General features: G+C 47.7%; 7 protein-coding genes across 7 annotated transcripts; 2 read left to right on the top strand and 5 right to left on the bottom strand.

The window, feature by feature from the left end:
• Positions 1-143: 143 nt before the first annotated feature.
• F4822DRAFT_445012 (MFS general substrate transporter) lies at positions 144-2,467 on the bottom strand (the record flags this gene model as incomplete). Its single annotated transcript, XM_051463318.1, has 2 exons — positions 541-2,467; positions 144-481 (listed from the first exon to the last, which is right to left on the bottom strand). Exons 1-2 carry the CDS (start codon positions 2,000-2,002, stop codon positions 144-146), a joined length of 1,800 nt encoding a protein of 599 aa, XP_051312520.1. The 5' UTR covers positions 2,003-2,467.
• Positions 2,468-3,428: 961 nt separating this feature from the next.
• On the bottom strand, positions 3,429-5,730 carry F4822DRAFT_431613 (putative pantothenate transporter; the record flags this gene model as incomplete). Its single annotated transcript, XM_051461502.1, has 11 exons — positions 3,429-3,698; positions 3,780-3,820; positions 3,912-4,219; positions 4,298-4,526; positions 4,584-4,651; positions 4,704-4,797; positions 4,850-4,936; positions 4,987-5,074; positions 5,165-5,242; positions 5,299-5,400; positions 5,458-5,730. 11 exons carry the CDS (start codon positions 5,728-5,730, stop codon positions 3,429-3,431), a joined length of 1,638 nt encoding a protein of 545 aa, XP_051312519.1.
• A 784-nt stretch (positions 5,731-6,514) lies between these two features.
• F4822DRAFT_431612 (Clavaminate synthase-like protein) lies at positions 6,515-7,730 on the top strand (the record flags this gene model as incomplete). The annotated part of the gene is made up of 3 exons (XM_051461501.1): positions 6,515-6,596; positions 6,656-6,918; positions 6,969-7,730. The coding sequence occupies 3 exons, from the start codon at positions 6,515-6,517 to the stop codon at positions 7,728-7,730; spliced, it is 1,107 nt and encodes a 368-aa protein (XP_051312518.1).
• A 37-nt stretch (positions 7,731-7,767) lies between these two features.
• Positions 7,768-9,082, bottom strand: F4822DRAFT_325470 (putative hyoscyamine 6-dioxygenase). The gene is made up of 2 exons (XM_051455542.1): positions 8,546-9,082; positions 7,768-8,494 (listed from the first exon to the last, which is right to left on the bottom strand). The coding sequence occupies exons 1-2, from the start codon at positions 8,921-8,923 to the stop codon at positions 7,805-7,807; spliced, it is 1,068 nt and encodes a 355-aa protein (XP_051312517.1). The 5' UTR covers positions 8,924-9,082; the 3' UTR covers positions 7,768-7,804.
• Positions 9,083-9,242: 160 nt separating this feature from the next.
• F4822DRAFT_431610 (alpha/beta-hydrolase) lies at positions 9,243-11,009 on the bottom strand (the record flags this gene model as incomplete). Its single annotated transcript, XM_051461500.1, has 1 exon — positions 9,243-11,009. The coding sequence occupies one exon, from the start codon at positions 11,007-11,009 to the stop codon at positions 9,243-9,245; it is 1,767 nt and encodes a 588-aa protein (XP_051312516.1).
• Positions 11,010-11,960: 951 nt separating this feature from the next.
• On the top strand, positions 11,961-14,333 carry F4822DRAFT_411085 (uncharacterized protein). Its single transcript, XM_051458824.1, has 2 exons — positions 11,961-12,248; positions 12,332-14,333. Exons 1-2 carry the CDS (start codon positions 12,180-12,182, stop codon positions 13,763-13,765), a joined length of 1,503 nt encoding a protein of 500 aa, XP_051312515.1. The 5' UTR covers positions 11,961-12,179; the 3' UTR covers positions 13,766-14,333.
• Positions 14,334-15,139: 806 nt separating this feature from the next.
• F4822DRAFT_325411 (uncharacterized protein) lies at positions 15,140-15,822 on the bottom strand. Its single transcript, XM_051455540.1, has 3 exons — positions 15,524-15,822; positions 15,211-15,461; positions 15,140-15,142 (listed from the first exon to the last, which is right to left on the bottom strand). The coding sequence occupies exons 1-2, from the start codon at positions 15,719-15,721 to the stop codon at positions 15,336-15,338; spliced, it is 324 nt and encodes a 107-aa protein (XP_051312514.1). The 5' UTR covers positions 15,722-15,822; the 3' UTR covers positions 15,140-15,142; positions 15,211-15,335.
• Between the last annotated feature and the right edge of the window lie 121 nt (positions 15,823-15,943).

Genomic DNA, 15,943 nt, shown 5'->3' with positions numbered 1-15,943 from the left:
TTCCCCTTTAATATCTAGATAAATCCCCTCCCTTTTACCTTTGATCATGATGTTAACCGTTATCCTTTTACCAATTTCCTAGGTATGTACATTATTCTATCCCGACTCTATTCTAGACCAAGATATCTAAAAATCTATCTATCTCAAGACGATTGCGCAAATCTACTCCTAGTCCTCAGCCCAGCCCCGTAGCGATACAGAAAAGCCATTCCGAAAGCGCAAAGCACAGATAAACCACCTAATAAACTAACACCACCACCGACACCGAGGGACTCGTACATAGGGCGTGAAAAGAGAATGGAACCGGCGGCGAAAATACTCCGCGCGAAGGTGTTGGCCGCGAAGAGGGAGGCGGAGTATTTCGGGTAGCACCGCGCGATGTAGAAATTCATGCATTGGAAGGCGATGACGACGCAGATGAACATTATCATTAACCCGATGATTGGCACGATCCAGTGGATGTCGGGGCGTGCGGTCCATGCTGGGTATATGCGTTAGCATTACGGTTTCTTGCGTAGGGGTTGGGGATATTTTACTCACCGAACATAAATAACCCAATTGGTGCCAGGAGCGTCGTCATAACAGCCGGGAGTAGTCTGCTCTCGGGATATCCGTATAAGGGCGGAGGATTCCTGCGCATCATGGGCTCGGCCTTCAGACGGAACCAAATGATGTAGCCTGTCACGGCGATCACGAGGCCCGGTAGAAAAGCCAGGAATGGAAGCGCAGATTCCCCGAGGTTGAAGCCGTGCATGTCAGTAAATACAAGTGGGAAGGCTTCGAAAAAAGAATAGTAAGTTGCATATAAAACAGATGCGTATACAGTGGTGTACAATACGGCAGGGTCCAATGCGTTGATCTGCCAAGGCTTGATCAGGGCGTCGACTACGATCTGTCGCGTGCTAGTCATATGCGCGCGCTTGAGATCTTCTTCACAGGTTAATTCAGTTCGCCCTGTGGATGCGCGCAGTCGCGCTGCCCGTCGATGTAGGATTGTGTCCGGGTTAGTCTCCGGCAATGATGCGAACATGATAAGCCACACCGGCGCCGACAACCAGAATAACTCCCATCCACTCCACCGCCAGCCCATCTCCGAAACAGCGAACCCAGCCACTATAGGACCTAACGCAGGAGCCAAAGTGGCCGACGACGACCAAACCGTCAACACATACGGTAATTTCCACGGCGCAAACATATCATCCAACGTCGCGCCCGCAGTCGCCAGACACGGGGATCCAAAGAAACCCAGTAAAAACCGCAACGTCATCAACCCTCCAAAATTATCCACGACCGAAGCGCCCAGCGCCAACCACGTGAAAACGAAAAACGTGACGATATAAATCGCCGTGCGTCCTACCGCCGGGATCTCGGATAACGGCGACCAAAGCAAAGGCCCGAGCCCGTAGCCCGCTACATATAACGCGATTCCTAGCGCCGCGGCTTCGTAGCCCATGTCGAAGGCTACCATGATTTGCTCTTCGCTTGGCGCGTATAGAGATGAGCCGATATATACGGCGAATGTGTATAGTCCCATTTGTGTTGTGATCCAGACTTTCTTGGCGAAGGTCCAGTTCCGTGGGTTTGAGGGGTCAGAGGCATCGTACCAGTCTACGACCACGGGGTCGCGCTTCCCGCCTTCTGGGGGCGTGGGTGTGGAGGTAGGTGTTGTTGTGGTTTGGGTTGATGTTATGCCATTGTAGTCAGGCGTTATGGTATCCGGGCTAGGTAACCCGTTATCCCAGGTTACTCCCGCCTCAAGGTCTTTCTCTGATGCAGGCGTCGCCGTTGTCTCCGTAGGAAAGAACGAAGACTGCTCGACGCAAGCCTCCTGCTTCTTCAGCTCATCTTCGAGTTTGCGGTCGAGTAGAACACTAGAAGTCAGGCTTAAACCAGCCGGGAGCTGGAAAGACGCAAGTTCCTCGGGATAGGGGAACAGGTCTGGGCGCCGAAAGACAAGTCGGATGATTTGTCCGATGCTGGACTCTCTGATGGCGTCCCACATGCTTCTTTAGCCCGACTCTTTTTTTGTCTGCCCTTTTCCTTCGTGTGCCAGCAAAGATAGGAAAATAGCACAGGGTAAGATTGCGAAAGAAGAGAGAGCACGACTACAACGAGTTTCAAGGCACAAAAACATGCCCTCCCTCCTTCTTGAAGGCATTTTAACCATATTTCTTAAGAGTTTATGTGGTGTGGCACACGGGGAGGGCGATATCGCAACTCATAATTTTTTCCGGGTTTGGCATGCACGAGACAGCTCATATTCGTGCGTTTTTCATCCATCCACAATACACCCACCAACCCACCACCCACCTTCCGGCTCTTGTGTTAGATAGCGATTCGGTGAGGTTGAGTGATGATGGGACGATGCAGCGCCGCTGTAGTAGCTGTGTAATTTTGACTGCAATATTGTGTCCTACACAACGCTCTTCCCTGGGGTCGCGATCTACGGCCGCTTTTAAGTAATAAGAACCACATCTCCAACATGATTGGCGATACTACCGTGACATGTCTGCAGGAGTAAACGCTGATGTGATGTTCTGGGCCCTTTGGTGGACTATAAGGTCCCGACAAAAAATTGTGTGTGCCTGTATGCATGTAATGTTCAAGACGTGAATGAGTTGTGTGAAGGCATCGGAGTTTGAAAATAGTGGCAAGTATCATCTTGTGGGTAGGGTTTGGAGTCATTGGGGCGGTTGGTGCCCGAGGCCCCGGATCGCATACTACATACCCAGGGGAGCACGGAGTATGGGTGGATTATAGAATGATTAAACCGTTTTAGCCAGTAAATTTCTGGAATAATTAGATCGCTTTTCCTAATATGGGAATATGCTGTGGAGATTGTGAACTACATCCGTCGCCTCCGTTGCCGAGACCTATGTTCGAACCCCTTCCGAATATTCAGGGGTTCTCTTGGAACATACCCGATATTCGGTGTACCTAGGTAAGCCTTTCAACCAATCAACGAGCCTCCACAAGAACGTTGGCTTTCCCTTACATTGCACACGCAGCATCTTGGTATCCATATTATGATCAATAAAACCCGGAAATCGATTTATTAGGGTCAGATTCGGACCCGGGAAGTCCGGTCATTCGCAAAAAGGTTTTGGCTAAGGCCTGACGAATGCATCGTCATGTTCTACTGGAGCCTAAAGGGGCAGGATAGCCTGAAAGACTGCCTCTATCCGCTGTGGATCTTGATGTCGAAAGCCTTGATAAGAGCGGCACCAGATCTTGAGCAGATGGTCCCAGAATTATCTCCAGAGACTCCATTTATCAGGCTGCCAATTCTCTTGGGGTCTTCTTACTCCTTTGATCGGCTTTTTCTACTTAACTCCTAACCTCATAGTAAATGCGTGCTCAGGGTCCTAAACCCATTTTTGATAAATTGAGCTTCGTCCGGGTATCTCTATCTCCGTTTGCCAACAGCATCACACCTCCACAGAGGCATCGCTCCTCTTTTTCAAGTCGTTATCCACTACATCATCCAAGATCGCGTCATCCCTCTTGGCAGCGGCAATTCTCGCCAACTTGAGCTTCCGCGTATCACTCTCAGTCTGCCGGGTAACCCACCAGGTAATCAGGGTGGTGATCATACAACAGGCTACGAGGGCCATGGCGACCGCGAAAGAGACCTGGTAGCGGGGCGCGTAGGCGCTCCGGAAGATCTGGGGTCCTATAGCCCCACCGATCTGACCATACTGCACGCATGAAAAATTCTCTGTTAGTAACATGATACCTTACATTCGAAAGCAGTCTTGGTTTCACGGCTGGGTAATAACCAAACCTCGAAAGAGAAAGGGAATAAAAATTATTTTACGTACTACACAAAAGTTAGTAATGGCTCGGCTGGAAAGTAAAGAAAATCGCTATAATAAGAAAAAACGAAGATCACGGCATTTTTTGACACATACCACTATTGACGAATCCGATGGAGAAAGCGGACCCGGTGGCGCGACTCGTAGTTTGAACGCGCCATGGCCACATCATGGGAAACCAAGCGCTTGAAACGGCGTTACCTATCATGGTCGCGGCGTAGACTGCGCCGTTGCTCGGATACGCCACCAATACTCCATAGCACGCAAGAATGATGGTAAGAAAGCTGAGTGGGTAGAGCGGCCGCGGCAGTCGACCGTTATCGGCGAAGATCCCGGACATACCGATCACGATGAGGCCGAGGATTGTGATGGGGAGATTAAGAAGCTGAGCTTGCGCAATAGTTCTGGGATTAATTTGTCAGAAACCTTCCATAAACTGTTCTCGCCTTTTTGCCCCTTTGGGACGAACTGGGGGAACTTACGTGAACCCAAGGTCAGCAATAACTGTTGGCTGATAAAATCGCACCCCTGAAGTTCCGACTGTAAAAAACGCCCATATGAAGGTAAAAAGCCATAGTCTTTTGTCCTTTAAGGAAGCAACGATTTCGCTAAGTTTGAAGTCCTGTTCTGCGGCTCTTGGCGCGTTTGCCGGTAGACGTGCTTGTATGAATGCTTTCTCCTTATCCGTGAGCCAAGATGCTGTTTGAGGAACTATTGATATTATGTCAGTGCGAAGGCCGAGACTGGCGTTTATTCAACTCAACTTACAGTCCGGTAGGATAAACCACACAGCGATTCCGAAGATGATTGTCACTATAGCTTCGACAAGGAACAACCTATGGAAAAGTTAGTATTCCGAATTGAAACCGAATGATTAAGTTATCCCACCATTGCCAACCAGATAGTCCTCCTGCTCCTGAGACATGATCGAATGCGAATGCGAGAATACCTCCAAAGATACCACTAAGATTTCCACAGATATCTGAGTTATAAGTCAGTCGCCGAAGAAACTCGATCCGGGGGCATACGCTTACAGAAATATAGGAGCCTAAGAGACATTTCATCGGGTCTATACCAATAAGTCATTTGTAATATGATCCCCGGAAACATTCCGGCCTCGGCTATCATAGGGGTTAGCAAAAGTGTCGGCTAACCTCCGGGAGGGTCTCACCTAGTCCTAGAAGAAATCTCGTCACATATAAGCCTTCCTTATTTTTAACCGCAACATGGCACGCTAGCATTATTCCCCAGCTGACCATCTGCGGCAATTCCGGTCAGTATTTGCTTGCTTGGGACGCATCGGAGCAACTCCGAAACATTGTGTAACGTGAGAAATAGGGGTAACACACGATCCTCGATTGCCAATGTGAAGGCGAAAACTTCTTAAGCAGCAAATTTGAAGGCGCTTCACCAACAATGTACGGTATCTATTAACCCATGTAAGCCATTTTCATCACTTTTCGTTCGATATACAAAAGCTCACATAATACAAGGCAGTAACTAAAGCGTATTCATCGGATGTAAGTCCTAGTTGTGTCATGATGTTTTGAGAAGTTCCCCTGTTCATAATCCGAGCGTTCGAAACCTTTTCCATTGATTAGCTGGCCGTATTATGTGCGCGTGTTCCTGGTATGAAGCTCACATTGTCAGAGTCCAGATTTTTAAACATGAAGATAATTGAACACAGTGGCATGAGATGCCAATCAATTCGTCGGATGAGTTTCTTCTCTTCTTCCGCAGATAATGCTGTCCGCGCTCGCATACGTTCTGCATCGTAGCCGTCGATATCTTCGTTAGATGCTTCGTCGGCTTCTTCGCCTCGTCGCGCATGGTGGAACCCATCGTCGACGCTACTAGAACTAGAGCTCCCCGTTGCCTCCGAGGACGTTATCGCAGGCGCCTTCGTTGTCGCCATAGCTCTTGGGTGATGTATAGCTTCTACTGACCCAAGCCGATGAATTATGTCGTACGAAACGATAATGGCTATCACCGAAGATACTTTCAAAGGGACCGGACACTTGTGTTAAAAACAACACACGGCCGAGCAAAATCCCGACAGACCCGCCAATGAGCATAGAACCATTGCCCGCTATAATTACGAATATCCGGGTATCAGTTCGCCAAGCTATAAAACTACCCCTGGTTGATATTATCTACTAGCAAATTGATAGACTAGACACATGAAATAGAGCCAGATAGAGTACGCGTACCGTTATACTAGACTTACAAAAGTACCACTCACATTTCCTCGCAATCTTCCATCCCCACGTGGTGAAATTACATACCTGGAAGCCCGCTTCCGATACTGTGGTATTGCGTGGGAAGTTGGGGTATATCGCTTTCGACCGATCAAAACGCGTCGTTCCGATATTCGTCATCGGCCGGGATGATCACGACTTCGCTTGGCCCGCCACCAGAGCGCACCGGAAACTGCACAGAGCTAGCAGAATCCGGTAGCTTGGAGCCGAGAGCCCCTCTCTTGATCCTTGAATCCATTTGGAATTGATGTTCGTAACTATATCGCGTCATCGTGGAGGTCGTACGCATCGGATCCGATGCTTTCTCACCTTGGGGTTACACATAAATCGACCCGTATCTCCGGGTTACGGCGATCGCGTAGAATTGAGAGATGACCCAGTTTCCGCAGCACGCCATAGATATTTGATTATTATACTCAAGACCTCATTTGAAGTATCAAAATGGCAGCAGTCGCTACCAGTATTATCCAAGAAAATACGGGTGTACCGACTTACCATCAGGTCCCGGAAACAAAATATGAACGTAAGCGCTTATAATACAAGGACAAATGCAATTATATATGCTGATAAAATACCGAATAGTTGACTGGGCAGATCTCATAACATTGGATCTCTCCCAGTTCGACCAACCAGGAGGGAAACAGAAGCTTGCGGCGCAGCTATTTGAGGCCATCCAAAAGATCGGCTTCTTCTACATTATCAACTTCGGATTAACCCAAGAACAAGTCGACCAGCAATTTGCGATCGGAAAGGAGGTATTCCAACTCCCAACCGAGGAGAAATTGAAGTACCGCGCGGACCTTGAGAATGGAGGTTATAACGGTTACAAGCCACTTGGTCTTCGCGTAAGCATCTCCCCCAAGGCCTCTCCGGATTATTAGCTAAGGTCCAGTAGCAAGTAAAACCCGGAGCCCAAGATAACACCGAAATCTACAATATCCCTAAGTTCATCCCAGCCTTTGAGCAACCACACCCGGAAGTCATCAATGCAAACCGGCAAGAAATTGAAAAATTCGCTCGACACATAAACGACAACATCGTAGGCAAGCTCCTTGTTCTCTTCGCTATCATCCTAGAACTTCCAGAGGATTTTTTCCTACAAAGGCACCGATACGAGGAGAAAAGCGACTGCCACCTGCGATACATGAAGTACCACCGTCGGACCGAGGAGCAGAACAAGATTCTAGATAACGTATGGGTAAAGGGCCATACTGATTTCGGAAGCTTAACCTTGCTTTTCCGACAACCCGTGAGCGCCTTACAGGTGCGAACTCCGGAGGGAGAGTGGAAATGGGTTAAGCCGTACCCTCAGAGCATCACGGTCAACCTTGCCGACTCGTTAGAGTTCTTGACCAACGGGTTCCTGAAGAGCAGCATTCACCGCGTCGTTGCGCCACCTCCGGATCAAGCGGATATAGACCGCTTAGGTGTTTTGTACTTCGTAAGACCGGAAGATAGTCTCGAGTTACGGCCCGTGGTGAGCGATGTGCTAGCGCGACTAGGATATGACAAGACCACAGACGGTAGCGCAGTCGGGATCACTGCCGGCGAGTGGGTGAAAGCGCGTGTCGCGAGGGGAGTCTCGAAGGATAAGCCGAGGAGCGATGTTTCTGAACAAGTCATCATCGGTGGAAAGGCAGCCAAGTATTACGATTAAAAGTGGCTGATATAAGTGACGGTACTGAATCGAATTTATGAATTGTATTTTGTTTGTAATAAAATGAAGTACCTTTACGCGTCGTCGTTGATGTACTGATCGTAGACCTCGGGGTAAAACTTCTTGCCGTTTTCGCGATGACTACGCACCTTCGTCCGTAGCTGCGACTCTCCCCAAGTATCGTATTTGCCCTTTACGAAGGCCGAGTCAATCGCATGTCCTTCGTCGGATTCCTGGCCGATATTAAGGGAACCGAAATGCGCCTTTAAGGTATCGACGGCTTCGGTTTTAGTGAGATTCCGACGAACGCCTTGGAAGAATGGGACGCTGTATCGCTCGTGCGGACCCGAGAGGACTCGATGGGTAGTGGCTTTGCATACACCGTTAGTTACTACTTCAAAAGCTTGACCGATGTTGACCACGAAGGTGCCGGGAACTACTGGCACGTTTACCCAATCCCCTACTTTGTTAAGGACTTGTAGTCCTTTCACCTCAGGAGGTGACGCCTGGAGTAGAAATGTCCACCATCCCGAAGAGTCCTTGTGAGGGCCAACGCCTTGCTGCGAAATCGTCGGATCATCAGCCGGTAGTGCGGGGTAGTGAACCAACTTCAAACGATGTTGGTCTGATAAAAAGGGTTGGAATGTTCCAGGCGAAAGTGACAAAGCCTGTGCGACGAGATCTAAAAATCGCTCGCCTAACCTGCTGAGCTCTGTTATATAGCTCTCTACTGCATATCTTATTTCCGGAGATCCCGATGGCCACTAGAAGAATCAGTACGCTTTATTCTTCTGACCGTTGAGCTGCATACAGACCTGATTGGGGCCCCGTAGACGTTCGTAGAGCGGAAGACCGGGATTCCAGGTCTTCGTTAATTCAGTAGCAAATTCGAACTGCTCCCTCCTGTCTGCCTTCCCGCCCGTATTTTCACTGCCAACACCGCTGTAACCGAGAAAATGAAGCGAGTTTTCCAACGCAACAGATTTTTTGACATCATCTTCTAAGTCGAAAAGAGTAGGTAGCACAGCTACCAACTTCTCGACAGTCGTTGTTGGGACTCCGTGATTCGACACATATAGAAAACCAACTTCCGTAAGAGCATAACGGAGGCTATTCAGTAAGTTGGCCTTATTTGCCTTGTCATCTGCTTGTGAAAGGTCTATTACTGGGATTTCGCTGAATGAAGTCGTCATTTTCGGATCTGCGTGCTAGAGCGATAGCCGAGTCAGGAGACTGGTCTGAGTGTGAACTGTGAAGAGACTTGGTATGATATATTAAGTCCGATGAAAGGTACTCAGTTTACCAAAACGGTTTAGACCCGGATGACGCCATTCTAACCACCCATCGCAACGTTTCCCCAAGCCAGCTTGGGGTAAATAGAGCCCCCCACACCGTCAAATCACACGTAGAAGAGCTCTGAGTTTAGATAGACTATATACTAGATTGGCAAATAAATTGCAGGGGTATATATGTATAAATAGGTAAAAAGATATTAAGATCTTTCCAATTAGTTTACTTATTCAAACGGGACGCTCTCTTGGGATCTCTCCAAAACAAGCAGGCCTCGCGGCGTATATCGTCGGCTTCAACTTTAGTATCTTGTGGTTGTATGACAAGTTGGAGCGCGGCTTTAGAATTCAGTCCGTATCCTTCGGGTTCATATCTTGGCCACTCGGGCGCTCCCGGGTATCTATGCGTATTTGGATCCCCAGTGATGACGAAGCTAGACAAGTAGCCGTGATGTATATGGCCAACGTCTGGGTGCTGCGTCTTTGGCTCTGGCCATGTGTATCTTCCGTCAGCGGCGTGTGGAATACCGCGCCAAGCCGGGTAGCTATTGTTAGTGTTGAATCGAGCCTTCCAAGTAGGCACGCCAGCTGTGGAAACCCTATATGCCGTTTCTTGTCCCGGGCAGATGTACCCAAAATCACTCCAAGCGGCAGATAGGCGGGTATACTGAACACTTCTTGGAGAATCTTTGAAGGGAGATGCATCATTTGTTGCCGGATCCGGGTATAAACTTGCGAGCAATTTCAGATCGTCGGAATTTAGGAGCGGGGCGGTGATATGCATATAATCCAGGAATTCACCGTTCGTCTTTAGACCACCTGGCACTGTGAACCTCCCCTCATCTGTGACGGAAGTGGTGAGTGTCGGCACGTGGAAGAATGTCCCATCACAACCAGACTGGGAACCGAATTTCTCCAACAATGGGCCTCCCTGCGTAGGTTGAAATGGCCATGTATTGTTATACTGAGAATCGTCATACAACTTCATGCTAATTTTCCTGATATCGGCAAGTTTGGCTAAACGTAAGCAGGCTAGCGCAGCAGCATTATCATCAGTGGGACAATGGAGGGATGTCATGTACTTTTCGAACTGTTGGATGTAAAGAGGGAAACTAGCATTCGGAAACGACCGTGCGGTAACGGATCCGGATTGGTGAATAGTCCTGGCGAAATACGGCTTCCCGGCGTCCTCGCCATAGTTGTGAAAGTAGTGAATGCCTACAGAATGCGCACCTGCAGAACGGCCACCGAGGGTAATAGTTTCCGGGTCGCCTCCGAACGAACTGATATGTTTTTGCACGAAATGCTTTAGGAAAAAATATTGATCTCGGAGGCCGAGATTGAGGAGACCTTCTTGACTGAAAATCACCGAAGGTAGAGAGCCGAGCGAGTTAAGTCGGTAATGGAAGCTTACTACAACTACCGGCGCTTGAGACGACGCGACGAATGCGGCCCCATCCAAACTTTTACTACTGCCAAAATTGAAACTGCCGCCGTGGATATAAACAAAAACAGGGAGCTTCTTGCTTAGTGGAACACCTTGTGTTCGGTACACATTGAAATTAAGACACTCTTCTCCCTGCGCGTCTAGGCTGACGTACTTCGGATCTTGAGTACACGCTTTTCCGTACGCTGTAGCCTTTTTTACACCGTCGAACGGAGCCGGCCAATTGACGGGTTTAAAACGGCCTTCACCCACTGGTTGAGTCGCGTAATCAATACCGAGCCAAGCATCCACTGGTTTCGGAAGAGCGATACCGCTTAATGTGGTTTTTACTGTCCTCCCAGTGAAGTTTCCATAGCCTTCCAGGGAAACGGGAGTGTCCTCGGCCGAGACCTTCGTCGGAGTGTCGACCCGACAAGTGCTAAGAATGGAGCATAGTTGGTCCGAGAGCCTTGTCGTGTTGTAAATTGCTCTGCCCCACAAAAGCACCAGGCAAATAGAGACGAATATAGCGAGCCATCCTAATCTTCTAATATGAATAGCCATCTTGATAGACAAAGATGTAGAAGCGACTAGTGAAGCCGTCATAGGAGGCTCTTAGGTCCAACACTCATGGCCGGATAGATAGGCGAGAGGTAGGTTATGTGATTACCCCTGAAGCTGTAAGAGGCTTACGTGAGAGACCAAGTCATACGATATCAATAAACGCTCAAACAAAAAGAGTATTTCGGCAGCGAGCTTTCACTTTTGATGAATGACGTTTTGCATATCTCATACCTGATAGATGAGTCATGAAGATCGCGGAAGATTTACAGCCTTGAAAAGTTGTGAAAGCCGGAAGGTTTGGATTGGCACTGGTTGTATGGGAACGCACGGGTCGGGAAGTCGGAGGAAGTGAGAATCCCGATTCCCTGTGGCTTAGATCATCGGGTGGCACCATCCGAATGAGACTCACCTGAAATGTGGTGGGGAGTGTACAACCTTAGGTGGAGGGGTGGGGGATATACTGGGCATTCAGGCATTGTAGTGCGAGATGTGGCTAGGTACATGATTTAAACACTGATTTACATAGTACACTTAAGTACATAGCCCCAGTTGAATATGGGGTAAGGGGGAATATAATAAGTTCATTTTGGGCGTACTTTAATTTTATAAAAATATAGGCAACTATATAATTACATAGGGAGGCCTCAATTTATATCCATCGATTATAAATGACTATAGTAACTTATACGCCGTGACCCTCCGAAATCCATAACATGGTAGGTACTAGGAAGTCGCATTATAGCTACGCTAAACTACTAGAACACATATGATTGGCTGATCGCTAGTATCCCCGGATCTGCCGCGTCCTTTGATGGTGGCTTAGCACATGTAAAGTTCAGTGCCAAATTACAGGACCCCCCACTTCGGCCTCCAATGGATGAACCCAATAATTCTATTCCCGCCCTAGTGTTGTAGTACTTGTAGTGCCTTAGTCCCTTCTCTGCATTCTACAGGTACTTCGCTACTTTTACTACTTTTACCAATTTCATCACCTTCCAGGTTGTTCGCTCTACTTTTCATACCTTCATCCCGTCTCCGTCCGGAACCCGGCACCCCGATACATAATTTGAACCGGTTCGACGTCCTTTTCGATGGATTCATTCATATCTCCCTATAGACGTGATAGTGTTTGTGTTAGTCAACGGTTATGATCTTGCTGTTGTAATAATAATGCCACCAAGAAGATCACATAAGAAGTCGAGAGCCGGATGTCGGAGATGCAAAGCTAGGAAAATTAAGGTATGTACGGCATTGACAACCTGTTATACTCGAGAAAAAGGGGGGCGTTATAGCGCAACTAACCGCGCCATACGGGTTTATAGTGCGACGAGGTTCATCCTAGGTGTGGCAATTGCACCAAGCATGGCGTTGCTTGCGACTTCGAACATCCCGGAATCACCGACGTTCTGTCTCCGGCAGAGACACCTCGGCCGACGACATCCGCTAGCAGCGGCGACAGTCCGTCGACGAGTACACTTCCGCCAACCCCCTCCGTAGACTCGAGTACTCCTCTTCCAATATACCGAAATCCAGAACCACTCCCCTTAACATCAAATACTAAATCTAGTCGCATGATGGAGTTAAAACTACTTCACCATTATACCACCATTACTTGCGAAACCCTTGCTATATCGTCTCCCGTGAGCGAAAGAATATGGCGCGATACCGTCCCCAATCTTGCTTTCACCGGCGCACATTTCTTAGCCGATGCTTTACTCGCCGTGTCTGCTCTCCATTTACGGTATAATGCCCCGCAGGACCAGGAGCTCGTGCGGGCTAGTCACGCATATATGGCCTCCACTCTGTCAGAATATAGTGCGAGTTTGAGTAAAGGCATAAACGAATCCAACGCCGAAGCGCTATTCCTTACCGCTTCCTTAATTGCATTCCAGTCCACGGCTTCTCGAATATTCACTAGAGACGACGGGGGCGATGTTAAGGATCGATCCGATGGATATGTATTACCACTATCTTGGTTTCACTCATTTCAAGGAGTCAAGGCCGTAGTAGCGTCTAGTTGGCAGTGGCTACGGAATAGTGGGATCGTAATACCAATAATCGAATCTCAACCCGCACTCAACCTCGACCTTTCGGGGCAAAACGCGACGTTTTTCGGGCATCTAATGAATGGAGTCGAAGAGGAAATAGCGGCACTGGATGACAATCCCGAAGGTCAAATTCTGACGCGTCAGGCATACCAGCATGCTGTTGCTGTTCTAGATTGGGCTCATAAAATACCACATACCGGTGCCCCGCTAGTATTCCTCGCTACTGTTTCCCGCCGGTTCGTGGAATTGCTCGAAGCTCGTCGTCCGCGCGCTCTCGCCATACTTGCCAGTTACTTCGGCTTGCTAAAATGCCTGGACGGCGTCTGGTGGTTAAAAGGAGTAGCGCGTCGAGAAGTAATGGGTATCGTTTCTCTATTCGATCCTGACGACGAAGAATGGTGGTCTCGCCTGCAATGGCCCATACGAATCGCGTTATACGAGGGCGACGTGATACCACCGGATGTCTGGGGCGCAGACTGGGTTGCTGAGACGGCACTCTTACACCAGGGCAGCCAAAACGGAAGCTTTGTTAGCCACATCGAGCTTCTAAGTCAAATGTTCTCTACCATGCAGAGTATGCCTCCGCCGAATTTGGCGTCAGCTATGCCGGACGTTATGGACGTCATCGCCCATCAAAATGCTCTAGTCAGGTCTAGAACATTTGAACGACATCCATTTCTAGATGATCATACACATGATCCGTTCTAGTCACTAGGTTATTCCTTACGAAATTGACGGATCTGAAACATATAACCGATTTACTCTCACCTCCCTAGAACACTCCCACGAGCATTATTCAGTCGAGTCGGATGCCTCATGCCTCCCCAAAATTTGAGACATATGCCGCGATACCTACAGCTTACAATTTAAGCGACGCGTGGGGGTGTGAGAGCGGAGTATCAATTTATCCCCAAGTGCTTATTCCAGCGAGAAGTGGTACCTATTTACCACAATATTGGTACTTGAAACTAGTTGTTTGGTAATGATTGGGTCACATAACTACCGGTCGTGAACCACAATGTAATATATGGGAAGGGTATGGATGGGACATACCAGAAATAATGGCGTACATCTATGTGTATGTACGCCGGCAGTCTCCTGAAAGGAGCAAGTAAACTGCTACATGGATAGCAATTGCTATAAGGTGCTTAAGGGTCTAAAAAGCGATTACTGTATAACAATAGGCGCACCTCTATAAACAGCGGGATTTGAAAATATCAATATGGGTAGACAATATTGACATGTAAAATCAAGACGAATTTACGACATGAAATTACTCTTTTTCCTCCCATACAAACCTAAATAAGTGTGATATTATGATAAAGGGTTTCGTCGTTCTCGCTATTTAAGGAACTCGCTACGAAGCCTACCAAGTTTAACGATGTTTCCGATACCGAAAGTTTCTAAAACTAGCAACACGACCCCCACGATCTATTTAAAGTTAAATTAAACATCTACATACATAGTACGACGGCCTCGGAACGTACCGAGTTTAATTAATTCATCTAGTTCCACTCGAGCCTTACGATTGTATGACGCAACCGCGTAAATATTCCAATAGCAGGGCTAAACGCCCTAGGCATATACAGTAAAAATACCTAGGTACGAATACAATATGGCCGTGATATTTTATACTTAAGACAGTCAGAATCTAGACGACGCCGTCCTTGCCCCCGTGCGAACGAGACCAATATTCAGTTTCTCATATGCCATAAAATATTAGAACACAAAAAGCGCCTAGATATTAAGTCCGCTAAACATCGCTGACGAAGAATGCCTTCGGAATAATGGCATGAACCGATGTTGGCGGACTGGCTGTGATGTTCGATTCTCTTCGGAGCACCCCCGATACCAAAGTTGGGTGATCAAGCGCAAGTACAAAAAATTAAAGGACCAAATCCAAGTGTTCGTGTTTGGTCTCTGGACATTGTATGTTCCATTCCGGGACGCATAGCATAGCCCCTGTATCGCAATGATAGGGAGAAAACGCGTGTTCGCGACCAACTTCTAGTATTCATGACGCGCTCCGATATTGACCAGTCCTACACCTGATTTCTACAGGATAGCCAAAATATATTATCGGATCTGTACCGATGGCTTAGTAAGCAGATACAATCAGGTCTGTCAGCATCGGACCTATGCCGATGGCTTACTCAGCAATGCTGTGAAATCCATGGATATCGGATCTGACCCGATAGCTTAGTAAGAAACATCTTTAAGATTTCGGATCTAAGCCGATAATTTAGTCGCTTTGCACGACCAAGCACACCTAGATGCCTCAAGCTTTCTCGACGACATCCATTTTAGCTTGGACTTGGTCAGGTGTAAATCGATGCATTAGCTTAATCGCTTTCGAGGCCGATTGAGGATGTTCCTCCGGAGCAGAGGACTTGTTGATGTGTATCTAACGAAATATTAGTCGTAAGTCAACTTCTTGAACCCATTTCAATATGTAAGTTCCCTCACCACAGGGACGTCAAACTCATATAGATCTCGCCACCGAGGCTTTGAATCATCTTTTATGATATCGATTTCTTTGAATTGGAATGATCGGGACTCCCAGACATCGGAGAGAACCGATCTAGCTTCGGTACAGAGTCCGCAGTTTTCGCGCGTGAAAAGTGTGATTCTACAAGCCTGAAGTAATCTGCTTGTAGCCCGCATTTTGATATTTCTTAAATAGTGTGGACGCGGGTGAGGAAATATTTTATTCTCTAAAGAAGGGGAACCACGGCAGATTATAATTAAAGTAAATTATAGACGTCGTATGATTATGGGATGTTGAACATAAATTAATGTGAAGGCATACTGAATTATTATATAATCACTGTTAAATGTTCACGGCGATGGTGATTATGTAATCCGCTTATCTAACTGATCGTGTAC

Source organism: Hypoxylon trugodes (genome assembly GCF_022578975.1).
Source record: "Hypoxylon trugodes strain CBS 135444 unplaced genomic scaffold F4822scaffold_7, whole genome shotgun sequence".
Taxonomy (NCBI): Eukaryota; Fungi; Ascomycota; class Sordariomycetes; order Xylariales; family Hypoxylaceae; genus Hypoxylon; species Hypoxylon trugodes.
Note: the sequence above shows the minus strand (reverse complement) of the source record. Positions and strands in the feature narration are given on the sequence as shown.

What these genes read in the sequence shown, in the direction of transcription:
- F4822DRAFT_325470 (XM_051455542.1), bottom strand. Translation starts at nt 8,923, where the DNA reads ATGACGACTTCATTCAGCGAAATCCCAGTAATAGACCTTTCACAAGCA. An exon ending in GTCTACGGGGCCCCAATCAG is followed by an intron (nt 8,495 to 8,545) that starts GTCTGTATGCAG and finishes TGATTCTTCTAG; the next exon opens with TGGCCATCGGGATCTCCGGA.
- F4822DRAFT_411085 (XM_051458824.1), top strand. Translation starts at nt 12,180, where the DNA reads ATGCCACCAAGAAGATCACATAAGAAGTCGAGAGCCGGATGTCGGAGA. An exon ending in GCAAAGCTAGGAAAATTAAG is followed by an intron (nt 12,249 to 12,331) that starts GTATGTACGGCA and finishes ACGGGTTTATAG; the next exon opens with TGCGACGAGGTTCATCCTAG.
- F4822DRAFT_325411 (XM_051455540.1), bottom strand. Translation starts at nt 15,721, where the DNA reads ATGCGGGCTACAAGCAGATTACTTCAGGCTTGTAGAATCACACTTTTC. An exon ending in ATGAGTTTGACGTCCCTGTG is followed by an intron (nt 15,462 to 15,523) that starts GTGAGGGAACTT and finishes ATATTTCGTTAG; the next exon opens with ATACACATCAACAAGTCCTC.